We start from the raw sequence: 13061 nt of genomic DNA on the forward strand, positions 1-13061 counted from the left end.
CTCAGTGTTCTATGGGTTAGCCCTCTCTTCAGTCCCTGTTGAGATGCTTAATGGACCTAAAAACTCCCAGCCATAGCTCACTTGGGTGCTTCCATTGGGGGCATCCAGTTGTTAATGATCAACACACATTATTCTCCCCCTCTGCTGTGCCTCCGCTCTGTGCAGAAGCAGAGCCCATTCTTTTGTTGTTGACATGAATCTCTGCCACCACTCTTGGCCTCAGGTTGTCAGTCGCCTCCCTCTTTCTGGAGAGGAAGCTCCTGAGAGTCACCTTGGAGATTAATAGGCTTGGTCTTCTATCTTCGTGCCTGCACTTTGGGCTCATGGAAGCATATGGCATAATAGCTGATGCTCCTGGATGTGTGTCTTGTTTTCCAAAAGGGTTTTTCCTTCTGTGTAAAGAGATGAGTTGCATCCCAGGTACCTCCATAAGATTCCTCAGCTTTAATCTATGGGTAGTAGTGGAATCTTTTCCAAGGGGCATTTTCCCTTTCCCTAAAGGTAAAGACATCTTTATGATGACAGTGGTCTCATCCCAGAAGGAGGAGCTAGATGCTGTCTCCTGCTCTTTGCTGGTTGGGACTTTGGTCAGTCTCAAGGCATCATGTGATTCCGCACAGACAAATCAGTGTATGGTAGAAGTGGGGCTAGGAATGAGATGGAATCAGTCTCTGAGATTAAAACTTTGTGGAAAAGAAGAAAGGAATTTATGGGGGGAAATACAGAGTTTAAAAAGCATCACAGCAACAAATGCAATTTGGAATATGCTGAATATTTTAGTGAGGAGGGGACTCAATATCCAAGTTGTATATAGCTGGTTAAGAAATGCTCAACCAGCTATATACAAGGACAAACATTATATGGTCTCATTCATTTGGGAAATATAAAAAATAGTGAAAGGGAATAAAGGGGAAAGGAGAAAAAATGAGTGGGCAATACCAGAAAGGGAGACAGAACATGAGAGACTCCTAACTATGGGAAACGAACAAGGGGTGGTAGAAAGGGAGGTGGGCGGGGGTTGGGGGTAACTGGGTGACAAGCACTGAGGGGGGCACTTGATGGGATGAGCTTTGGGTGTTATTTTATATGTTGGCAAATTGAACACCAATAAAAATTAATTAATTAATTAATAATAAATGCTTTCTCAAAGGTAGAATTTTGAGTAAGATGCTAAAGGAAATGAGTCATAGTCTCATCCAAAAGACAGAAGGGTATTGGTGATGCCCCTCAGAAGGAACATGGAATAGTCTTAGTATGAGTAACAGAAGGTAGCGCTTGTCCGTAGAAATCAATTTTTTGTTAATGTATGTTTAACATATATGGCTCCATAATTTATCAAGTGGTTTCTCATGCTAAGCACTGTGCATAGCAACTACTCCCTTAATTTTCATAATTACATGACATTGGTTCTGTCCCCATTTGGAACCATGGAAAAAAATAAAAATTCATATTAAATAATGTACTCAGGATCACACAGCAACAAAGTAGATTTGAACCCAGTTGTTTTGACCTCATAGCTGTACTATTAGCCAATGATTACTCTGCCTTCTGATTTCAACTTGTGGGGTTGTTCTCAAGAGATGTAGTTCTGTGTGCTTTTGTGACCTAGCTTGCAAAGCCAACCTTAATTCTAAGGGAAAATGTTTCCAGTTTTGCTCATGTACCTGGAACTTAAGTTTTCATTGAGCTAAGAGATGCCTGTAAAGAGACGGGGGTCAGGGGGCTGATGTGGAATGATAGATGAATGCATTGAGAAAGAACCTCGAGACCAAGTTAGATCTGAACCTCATTCAGTAAGAACAGCAATAAAAATTAAAATTATTGTACCTCACCTAACATGCCAAGCAGCCTAAACACATTATCTTCATTCTCACACCTTACCATCACTCAGTGAGGTGGGTTCTCACTATCTCTATTTCACAGACAAGTAGAGTCAGGATCTAGAGGTTAAGTAGTCACACAATTGGTGAAGGGCTGGGAAGGAATTTGTACCCAGGTGATGTCCCTCCCCCATGCCACGTTGTGTCCAAAAGGGTGCCTTTGTCAGTTCTTCAGCCACGGAAGTGAAAATCTTGTTAGACTGACTTACAGAAGCAATAAAAGCCATCTGTCCTAGTGTCCAGTGGTGCCATGGGGGCACTTGAACCATCTTCAATGGCTTCCTCAATATGCACACCAGCAGGCAGCAGCCCCTCCAAATCTAGCACCAGGTGTGTAGAGAGCATTATGCATTCAGTAGTACCTTTAATTTGCTGGTCCAAGATAGTCACTCTCATTTATGATCACCTCAAAACAGATGGAACAGGGTTTTTCAACTATGCTGCCAGATGAATGGTAGCAAGGGAAATTCCGTTTCATCTCCAAGTTGCTACACAGATACAACATATAGCAGAAATGAGAGTGGGATATCTACTCTCAGGGGACTGACATAGAAGCTGTACTTTTTCCTACTACAACTGTAGTAGGTAGAGCCAAAAGGATTAGAGGGGACTGACATAGAAGCTGTACTTTTTCCTACTACAACTGTAGTAGGTAGAGCCAAAAGGATTAGAGGGACTGACATAGAAGCTGTACTTTTTCCTACTACAACTGTAGTAGGTAGAGCCAAAAGGATTAGAGGGGACCAGCAACCAGGTTTTGTGCCTTTTAAAGTTCTTCCAAGAGGGGCCTCTGGGTGGCTCAGTTGGTTAAGCATCCCACTCTTGATCTCAGCTCAGGTCTTGATCTCAGAGTTGTGAGTTCAAGCCCCATGATGGGCACCATGCTGGACATTTCTACATGGAGCCTGCTTTAAAAAAAAAAAAATTAAGTTCTAGAGATTACAAGGTAACCTTTATCACTGATTTTTGTCTCACAGTTTTAGTACTTATACCAAAGTGTTGAAACATGTTTCTTGGAACAGTAGTTCTTAGACTTAGTATGCATTTGAATCATGTAAGGAGCTTGTTAAAAAATACAAATGCCTGGTTTCCTCCTTCTCCCTGGTACATTCTGAATCAGGAGGTCTTGACTTGAGCTCAGGCATCTGTATTTTTTTGTTTGTTTTATTTAAATTCAATTTGCCAACATACAGCATAACACCTACTGCTCATCTCATTGTCTTTTTTTTTTTTTTTTAAGATTTATTTATTTATTTGAAAGAGAGAGAGAGAGCCCGGGGGAAAGGCAGAGGGAAAGAGAGAGACTCTCTCTCAAGCCAACTCTGCACTGAGCATGGAGCTGGATATGGAACTCAATCTCGCAACCCTGAGATCATGACCTGTGCCAAAATCAAGAGTCAGATGCTTAACCAACTGAGCTACCCAGGAACCCTGGCATCTGTATTTTTAAAAACACTCTGATGATGCTGATGCTAGGTTAAGTGAGAGACACACAGGCTTGGCGAGGAGGGGCAAACAGTCAAGATTGTTCATTTCTGTCACTACCAGAATATCTCTCACAACTCTGATGAGGTTTGTGGCAACCTGGTGTGGTAGTTGAAAGCAGAGGTTCTATACTCAGACTGCATTGTTTCAGTGCTATCTCTCACCTAGCAGCCCTGAGACCTGGAGTGCATTACTTTCCCTTTCTCAACCTCCATTTGCTCATCTGTAAAATTGATCACTAGTAACAGCTTCCTTGGAGGGCAGTTAGCATGAGTAAGTGAGCTAGTGCAGGTGCATGTCAAGTATTTGTTACTGGCCCTAGAACATAGTAAGCACCTAATTAATGTTAGCTACAATTGTGATGATTATCATGAGACTCTAGTTTTATATTACATTTCACTAAGGAAATAGTCCCCCTCTGGATCCTGCAGATTCCAAAGAAGAGGCCCATATATAGGGGGAATGCAGTGTCACCCTGGCCCCAGACAGCCCCAGAAAGCTGATTTGATGCTTGAATTCAGCTACATCAGCAGCTGGGATGAGTTATACAGCATTGGTGGAGCTGTGGGATGGGAAGAGATTCTTGGGCTCTGTTTTACATGGATCATGCTACCTAGTTGCTGGAATTATAAGCTCGCAGTAATTTGTTTAGTTCATTTAATTCATCCTGGACTCTCTCCCAGACAGACCCAGTAAGAGGTTAAGAATTCAGTTCATATACTTCTCATTTCAATCCTCCTTGTTGAAAAATAACTGGGACTTCATACTATTATTCAAAGGCTTATATAATGCCTTTCTCCGAGCACTCAAAGTTGCAGCATGGCCTGTTCTTAGGTTTTGCTTCTGCAGCTCCTGGGTGCTGTGGACACACCTGTTGTGTTGTTTCAGCAGGTGACACCTTTGTCCACCTGGATTCTTACTGTCGCGTGGACTCTAAGGTGTAATGTGGCTCTTGGCTTAATTATGCTTAGTTACCATGTATAGCTGAAAACAACAAAGTTGATGTGGCCATTTAAGAAATGATGCCCTGGAAACCTAATGGCAAGAAAAAAGTTCAAGGTAGATCATTAAATGAAAAAAAGCATGTTACGGTCTTATGTGTCTGGCTTTATCACTGAGCTAACAAAGCAGGTAACTCAATATTAGTTATGGTGTTATACCATTTTGTTAAAAGAAAATATATGTATATTTCTATGTATAGAAAAACAACTGGACATTTACACAACAAAATACATATAGAATATATATATGCTTTCCTGTACTTTCTAAATTAGAGAAGACTGCATGTTTATTATGTATTGACTAATTTTTACATTATTAAAAGCAAACTACCTACCCACATATTTTGCTTACTATCTCAAGCCCATTTTGCAGTGACAGTATAAAAATAAGTAAATATATAATTTTTTTCTAATGAGCAATAATATAAGCAGTCTCACTTACCTGGGAACCAGAGATTGAAGGACGAACATCCCTACTCCAAAGAAAGTTCTCAGCTGGGAAAAAAGGCTATGTCATAAATAGTAGAGTGTCTATATAACTCTGATCATTCAACTCCCCGTTCAGCCATTATGCAGAGGATCATTTCTACATTGTGGTTTTTGAAATGGTGTTGTTTCAGGGGTGGGCTTCTCCATTGTACCTCCATGCCTCTTTCCTGTGAATTGTTTCAATCCTGGGCCAGCTGCAGTGTTTCCCCCCCTTTTCCCTTGAAATCCAGTTTTATTGACATTTTTTCTCTTTGCAGAGAGAAGGGTTATTATGAGCACCATGAGTAGGAAATAAGTCAGTCACTCCACATAGGAGCAAAATTGGTAGTTTTTGTTGAAGACAACCTGCCACAAGTTGTAATATCAAGTAGTATGTCCTATGGTCAAAACAACAGATTGACCACATTTTTTACGTATCAATTCACTCTTTAGTCCATCCTTGCCCAAACTTTTTTTTTTTTAAAGACTTGGTTTTGAAACATTGCCCAAACTGTTTTTATGTGCCCAAACACATTGCACAAACTGCTTTTTAAGATTATTTTTATCATAGGGACTGACACTGGGTCAACATGAAATCATACCACCTCAGATTTTAGTGTGGCTTGGCATGCCACTATTACCAGGAACAAAAAACTACGGAAGAAGAAAATTGCTTCAGAAAGTCTGATTCCAAGCGTCTCATGTACTTGGGTGTTTCCCTGTGATGGTAAACTCAGAAATTGCTGTGCACTCATCATTTTTTATTGCAAAATTCATTAAGCTGCCATACTATTATCATCCTATCTTGTCAGGATGATACATTACAGACTTCATTGCAAAACTTTAATAAGCAGGAGAAAGTACACCTCTCTTCCTACCATAGCAAGGGAAAGCCTCTGAGTGTTTTGCTTGTGTTTGAATATTTTTTTGTCCAAAGCCAGTGTCTTTGCAGAACTTCCACCAGTCTGGTAACTCCCTTTCCTCCTTGTTTGATCATGTAAAGAGTGTGTTTCCTCCTTAGAGCTCTGTGAGGTATCATGAGCTGCTATTAAAGAATATTTCTCTTCTCTCTTTTTGACAGCTAGTCTCAGACACCGTGGAAAAATGATGTTAGCCCGTATTCTGATGGGCATCCATGTGTGGTGAAAACCTCCCCCAAAGTGACGTGGCAAGTCTGTGTTTCCTATTTATCCTCCCACTCTGTGTGTTCAGCGGGCCCGAGTGTTGAGGCTTGCCGAGACACGTGAATTTGGTTTGGTTCTACATGTGCATTCCTGGTCCCATCTCTGGGTTCTGTGATAACCAGAGACCCTCCCTACCTTTTGTATGGAGGGGGTTTGGGGAACGGGAGAGATTGAATTTGAGAGAGCAGGAGTCACTTGGCAAATATGGAAAGTGAAGTTGCTTAGCTCCCAGATTTCCATGGCAACCCCCAGAACAAGGACAATATCACCAAAATTATTCTGTGGCTTTCTTTTTTTAGTTGCAGTGATTTGGTTGCATAGTCATATTTTTCCACTCCTGATTTGTACAGAAAACACAGACTCTGCCCACTGTAACCATTACTTTGGTTTCAAGGACATTAGTGGTCCCTCTCTGAAGCACCTGGAAAATTCAGTCACTTGGAACTGTCTCTTTCTGTGCTAGTAGAATACATTTTGATTGTTCATTGTCACCTTATATTTCTTGTTTATCTTGTAACCATCCGTGAAGCTTTAGTGTGCATTAAGCATGGGCCAAGTGCCAGGAACATGTGACTGCTGCCCACCTCACAGGTCACCGTAACAGATGCCTGAGGTGTTCTGTATGGGTATGTGTCCCTGCCCGGAGTAGCTTCCATTTCTCAGCACTAGGACCACATCTGCTTTATCACTCTTCATAGAAACTATGTTCATGAAAACATTCGGCGCTCACCCAGACATGTTTACATTTGGGGGCAGGGATTTATTTTATCATTTCTTTGCTTCTGAGCTCTCGCCTTCTGTGACTAAAATGAAGAGAGATTCTTGTTGACAAACATTTTTGAAGAAGGCAAGCATCCCCACTGACCATCCAGTTTAGGAATACTCCCGCGTTGTAGGCATTCTTTCTCTTTTGGTCATTTAAATGGTTCTCCGTGATCCTTTTGCTTTGACTCATAACTGTTGTTGTTTTTCTTTTTCAGTCGCCTAGCCTATAATTTCCTTTTCTTCAGCAATATAATTGTCATCAGTTTCTCTTATACCTTCTAATGAGGATGCCAGAGCTGGTTTGAATCATCAGTGTCTCGAAGAAGTCCAGGTCTGGTATCGGAACAATTTGGTTAATTAATTTTTTTTTAAAACTAGTCTTTTAGGCTGCCTGTTCTCATTATGTTTTTCTTTTTGGGAGAGTACTCAGTTGCCCACCTGACAAAGATCCCCCTATTTGGAGTGACATTACTGAATTGTGTTCTCTTTTTTTTCTTGACTCATGCCAAATGCTTTAGAATATGTTTTGGTATAGTTTGCCATACCAGTAAAACATTTGACTTGCTGTTAATTTTACTCTCTACCTCTTCTCTGGAATGACTCTCACTGTCCTGCTCACCCTCAATAGGGATTGTCAGCATTTCAGCTCTGAAATCTATCCATCTAGAAGCTCTTGGTATCACTGTCTGAAGTCTCACGTCCAATAAAATGGTAGTGGTCTTACAGTCTGAGAGTGCCAGGTTTTTGGATTTCCTTGTCATATGGCCCACTGAGGCATGTCAGTAAAGATTCTGATTCTTTAGATGCATATTTGGCTATTTTGACTACAATACTGTGAAGTTTTATGATTAAGTTTTTTTGTGTATTTTCATCTTGAAAAAAGGACTCCTTTCCTTGATCTTTTGCTTCTGTTATCATTTTGTTAAAGGTTTTGCCATATGTTTAAGGCCCTCAATACCTAAAATATAAGTCAAAATAGAATTTCAAAAAGGATTTATTTCCCCAAAAAGAATTCTAGTGACCTTCATTGAGTGAAATACTAAAAAATCCTTGATTTCAATTTAGGGGTAGCCACCCATTTAATTTTTATGGCTTTTCTAGCCCAGACAGAGTTGGGTTCTCATTGTCCAACCAGTCCTCGTTCTCGTGTGGGTTCATTTCAGACAAATGTCAGTTTCCACATGCAGCAGTCTTCCGGGCTTATTAGCTCATGGAGGATGCAGTCTGTACTACTGTAACAGAAGATATGTTCTCAAAAAATTTATCTAAGTCCCAATTATAGAATCAGATTCTTATATGAGATTAGAAAAACATCTTTATCTAATTTTTTTCAGTTGTGATTTCAAAGTTTTATCTGTCCAATGTTCAATCTTAGGTTGCTCCTAATCTACCAGGGAAAGTAGACATATGAACAAATAAGTATGTGCAAGTTACTAATAAATATTATATCTGAATAAAATACCTATGAATTAGTGTAGGGAGGTTCACTGTCTAGGAATGTGTTTGGTACTCAGTAGGCAATCAATAAGCATTCATCAAGTAGATGAAAATTGAAGAAACTTTCATCTCAGAAACCCTTTTTCTAAAGGATAGTAAGGCAGGAAAAAAGTCCCAATAATATTTTAGAAAAACTAATATATTTTTAGCAAGGTATTGTTTTTAATTTATAGAATCATAGCCCTCTTAAGGGCACATAAATAGACTCACAGGAGAAATATGAGCTCTGGTTATACTCTTAAGTTTCCTGTGAATTCAGAGAATTACATCATGCAAAGTTGGCCCCAAACTAGAATTATGAAACTAAAAAAAAAAAAAAAACCCTATTTGTCTCTCCTTCCCTGTGAAGCCAGAAGTTGTCTCCATTAAACCCCAGAGAAGTATCATGTTTTGTGCCCTTTTCTATATGGTGGTCTTGGGCTTCTCAGTCTTTTTCAGAAATCTTGACATGAGTATTTTGTGCAAAGGAAAGTTTCACTTTTACTAATTCATACTGATAAGTGGCATATCATTTTCTCAGTGATCCCCTAATTATGTAATTTTAGAGTCGTTTTTCTTCCTGATAGCAAGTTCCCATTCAAAGGCCCTGTTAGTCCTCCTACATATTGGCGCATTGTAATTTTTTTGGTTTCTCTTTCTTTGTTGTTGTTTCTGTTTGGAACTTAAGCTCTTGAAATGTGAATAGTTCTAAATCTCAGGAATCAAGTGAATAATCTACTTTTTTCAAAATCTGCTTAAAGTTCAGAAATCTCCCAATAGCCTCTTGGATTTTTTGACCCTTCTATAGGGTTTTAAACATGGCATTAGGATTTTACCAAGATATTAGGAGTGTTTGTGTGTTTGTGTTTGTAATTAAATGTAAAGATTACTCTAACATCATCTCATGAGTGTGATAAATTTTTATGCTCATGACTAGTACTAATGGAAAAGTATTTTTTATCATGTCACCATCTTTATTGCCTGAAGAGACCTGAGTTCAAATGTCAGCCTCTAAACCACTCTGTCAGTGAGTCCAGTCTGTCTTCTTAGGGACATGGTATGCCTCTGGCTCGTTTCAAAGGTCCAATGGAGATTAACCCACGTAGGCTGTTTCCTGATAAGTGAACTGATTGTCCAGAGCGTTCGCTGATTTCATTAAGGTATATCTATAATGCATGTGGGACGGGAAGAACATTCTTAGTCTCTGATATTTTGCTACAGCAGTGGTGCCTGTGCCATTTAGCTAAATTATCCTAAAAATGTTTTCTTCAGCACGTGGTTCCAAGTTTTTAAAGATGGGAAGAAACAAAGTTCTTGTCTTTGAACAGTGTTCTGAAGTTTACAGAATGCATTCTTGCATATGATCCCACTTGATATTCATGAACTCCTTGAGCTGTGCAAGGCAGTTCTCATTCTCCCCATTTTATAGATGCATTATACAAGAAAGAGTGAAAATTGCTTGAGGCCACTGAGCCAGGCAGGGGTGGAGCCTTTAAAAGAACTCAGGTTTCCTCCCTCCCGGCTTAGTAATACTCCTCAAACACTAATATGACTGCATGGACCATGGACTTGGTTTTTTATGTGCAGACTACTCTGTACCCTTACAGATCTATTAATCAAAGAATTAATGTGAAGCTAGACATCAAATATAGGGAGCTTGAGGCAACCCAGGAGGGTTTGTCTTGGCAGTGGTCAGGAATGTAGACTGCAGAGTCCTAAGGATGTTAATGGCCAAGTAGTAAATATTTTATAGTGAGGTGCTATAGAATTGGAGGTAGGACATGGCCCTGGCAATTAAGACCATATTGGGGGCAGGAATCTTAGAATAAAAGATGAATGTCACAGAAACCAAGAGGATCTGGTTGAACAGAAGTGCGTAATGAAGGCTGCTCTGTGTTCTGCTCAGCTACCAGTCAAAAGTTGACCCACAATTTATGGTGCAGTGGTAAGGCCACTCAGGAAAATGGCTGGTCTGTTCTATCAGGCTGAGCAGAGCGAGGTTTGCTCCACACTCGCAAGTCACCTATTCCCCTTCCTTTCCTCATCATTTCCCACCTGTAAATCTTATCTTTTCCTATGTCTTCTTCATAGCTTTGTGAGATCTCAATCCAGTCTCACTACTGGCAGGTTTTTGTAGATGTCAAAACAAACTATCTCGATGAAATAAAAGTAATATGGGACTTGTGGCCTTGTTTTTCCCCAGAGGAACAAAGAAACAGCATCATCAATTCCAGTTTGGAATCTGTCGTCTCATCAAATGCAAATAGCATCCTTAATTCCAGCAGCAGCTTACAGCCCAACATGAACTCCAGTGACCCGGACCTGGATGTGCTCAAACCTGCCCGGCCCAAATCACTGTAAGTATGATGTCCGGCTGCTTGCCACAGGTGGCCCTTGCTCAGCAATCCTGCCCTGGATTGGTGCTCTGGCCCCATCTGATTTTGAGCATTGTCCCGTGAACATGATTTTAACCTTCTTCCTAAATGTGGAGCTTGGCTAGTTTGTTGTAGATTTTTTTTAAGCATCATCATCTCAGAGGGGAATCATTATTCTTAACATACTGCTTCTTAGCCTTGATGATGTTTGATTTACCATCCTGCTGAGATGGCTTTGGTGATGGCTATTGATTGTGCTGGCTGCTGGGCATGAAAAGTGATTTCTTTTAGTTATATAAAACATCCAGGCACTGTAGTAACTCAGTAGATCAGTAGCCAAGTCTGTTTCCACTCATTTATGTTGTCTTGGTTTCCTTTCTCCCTGATGATGTGAAATATGTCCAGTGCTACCTCAGTGTCCACTTCTAGAAAGAAGAGCCCTCCAGTAGCCCTTTGAGTCCTCAGATCCTCAGACCCTTAGCATGACTGTGATCACATATCAGGGACTATAAAAGAGAAGAACCTTTATTGCTTCACCCTTGGGTGGTAAACACCCATAGCTGAAACAGGCAGTTTTGGGGCTGCTTGTCCTGTCTTCCACAGAAACTAGTTCTACTGTGCTAGGGCCAGAAAGTCCTCCCTTGTGGTTTCCTCCCACACTGCTTAGCATGCTTCTTCAGACCACCACATAAATCTTGTCAACTAGAGCCTTTGCAGAAAGTATGTGAGGCCATGACCAGAACAGCTGGGCTCTCAGGCTACGGTTGTATAAGACTCAGAAGGAACAGAGTTGACTTTGCCTTTTTCTAGTGAAAATAGGTCAGGGTTCAGCCACAGATGGCCTTCAGGGCAATTGTGCCTAGTGAGACACCAGCATAGCAGAACCTTTCCCTGCCTGTCTCCATGCCCTGCTTGCATGGTTGCACCCTCCCATTCTATCTCTGTAAGATATTTACAGATCTGCAAAATGGGACCAGAGACTAAGGGGTATTCAGGGGGAAAAGACTCTAAAATGGACTTAAGGAGTACTTCTACTGCAAATGAAACAGTAGCATAAGATGAAATCATCTGCTGGGAAAACTTATGGGCTCAGCTTATGGGCAATGAGGCTTTGTCAAGCACTCTTATGCCTGCTTTCCTCGACTTGAAGGAGATTCTGATTTCTTTTTTTTTTTTTCTCTTTTTAATCTCTCTTTTAATCCCCCATTTTGTTTAAACTTCTGTACCTGTCAGTTACTCATGTTATTTGTTGCTCAGCATGAGCAGGGTTGAATTTCTAGCCCAGGTTGCTTACTGTCCCCTGATCTTAGCCAGCAGTACCTTTAGTGGTCTTTAATCTTTGTTTTTAGCAGGTGGGAGCCCCCTGAGTCACCACTGAATACAGTATGTCTAAAGACGCTGCATAGGCAGCTAAGTGCTTAAGGGGGCAATGTCTTTTAAACAGGTCCTAGAGGAGGGAACTTGGGATTTTTATTTTTCAGTTGTCTAGATGTGATTTGCTTTACATAAAACACTGGAGGTCACTCTGCCCACACCATCCAAGGGACTGTTCCTTGCCTGCTACAGAATTTGGGGGCTTTCCCAGGAAAGGGAGAGTGATGCTAGAAATAATTGTACTTCGTTTGACTTTCAAGGAAAGTAAGAGGCAAGATTGTGGATGTTTCCAACAAGTCTGCTGTCCTTCCAGGCTGAGTGAATACCTGACTGTTATCTATGAATCTTGAGCTCAAAGATGTTCCTGAGGTGGAAGCAGTGCTAATATTAGCAATGACACCAGAAGTGGCCACGGTCCTAAGTGAGGGCCACACCAAAGACCCTGTAAGCTCTGTGGCAGGTTCACTGACGTTTCTGAAACCCAAGGCAGTGAATATCCAAGTTTGTGCTTCCCTCGTTTTTTCTGCCTGCAGTTTGCTTGAGTGTACAATGAACAGAAGTTAGGTAATCCTGGTGAATAGAAGCTACAGTACTGTCCTGGAGAAAACTAACTCGGAGAAGTCTGACAGCATAGTATGCCATGGTGATTGGGCTCAGTCACAACCAGCAGAGATGACTGGGGTCTCAACCTCAGTTCTGGACCCTTTCATTCCCTCTGTGAGTGTTCATTTCGAAGTATACAGAGATCCTTGAATGGGAACACTTAATGATGCAGATGAAAACAGAAAGCAAAGAGGGTGGGGGATTACCATTACTTTATTAATTAGGCATAAGGTGGGGAACAAGTCACCAGAAACTCTTCGTTCTTCTTTTTTTTTTCATTCATTTGTTTTTCATTGTTTTCATAATGACTGGAACGGTCATTATGACCATGTAACAGTCATAATGAAAGGAACATGCTTTGTGACTCAGCATCCTTTGGTTACTTTAGAGACCATATTTTGCTGTCTCATTGGTAAATCTTTCCTAATTCTCCAAGGAGATCAGGGCCGT

The 13061-nt window shown here is 40.8% G+C and overlaps 1 protein-coding gene across 8 annotated transcripts in view; it reads left to right on the plus strand.

Moving 5' to 3' along the window:
- The window catches only part of ARHGAP26 (Rho GTPase activating protein 26), a 416966-nt gene that overhangs the window by 333602 nt on the left and 70303 nt on the right, over positions 1-13061 (plus strand). For all 8 annotated transcript variants that reach the window (XR_012000004.1, XM_072749878.1, XM_072749874.1 and 5 more), the window contains one exon: positions 10463-10616. Coding sequence is in view for 7 of the 8 variants with exons in the window: in XM_072749878.1 (XP_072605979.1) it covers positions 10463-10616 (154 nt within the window). In the remaining variant the exon portion in view is untranslated. The remainder of the gene's footprint in view (positions 1-10462; positions 10617-13061) is intronic.

The sequence above is a fragment of the Vulpes vulpes genome, chromosome 2 (assembly GCF_048418805.1).
Source record: "Vulpes vulpes isolate BD-2025 chromosome 2, VulVul3, whole genome shotgun sequence".
Classification (NCBI taxonomy): domain Eukaryota; kingdom Metazoa; phylum Chordata; class Mammalia; order Carnivora; family Canidae; genus Vulpes; species Vulpes vulpes.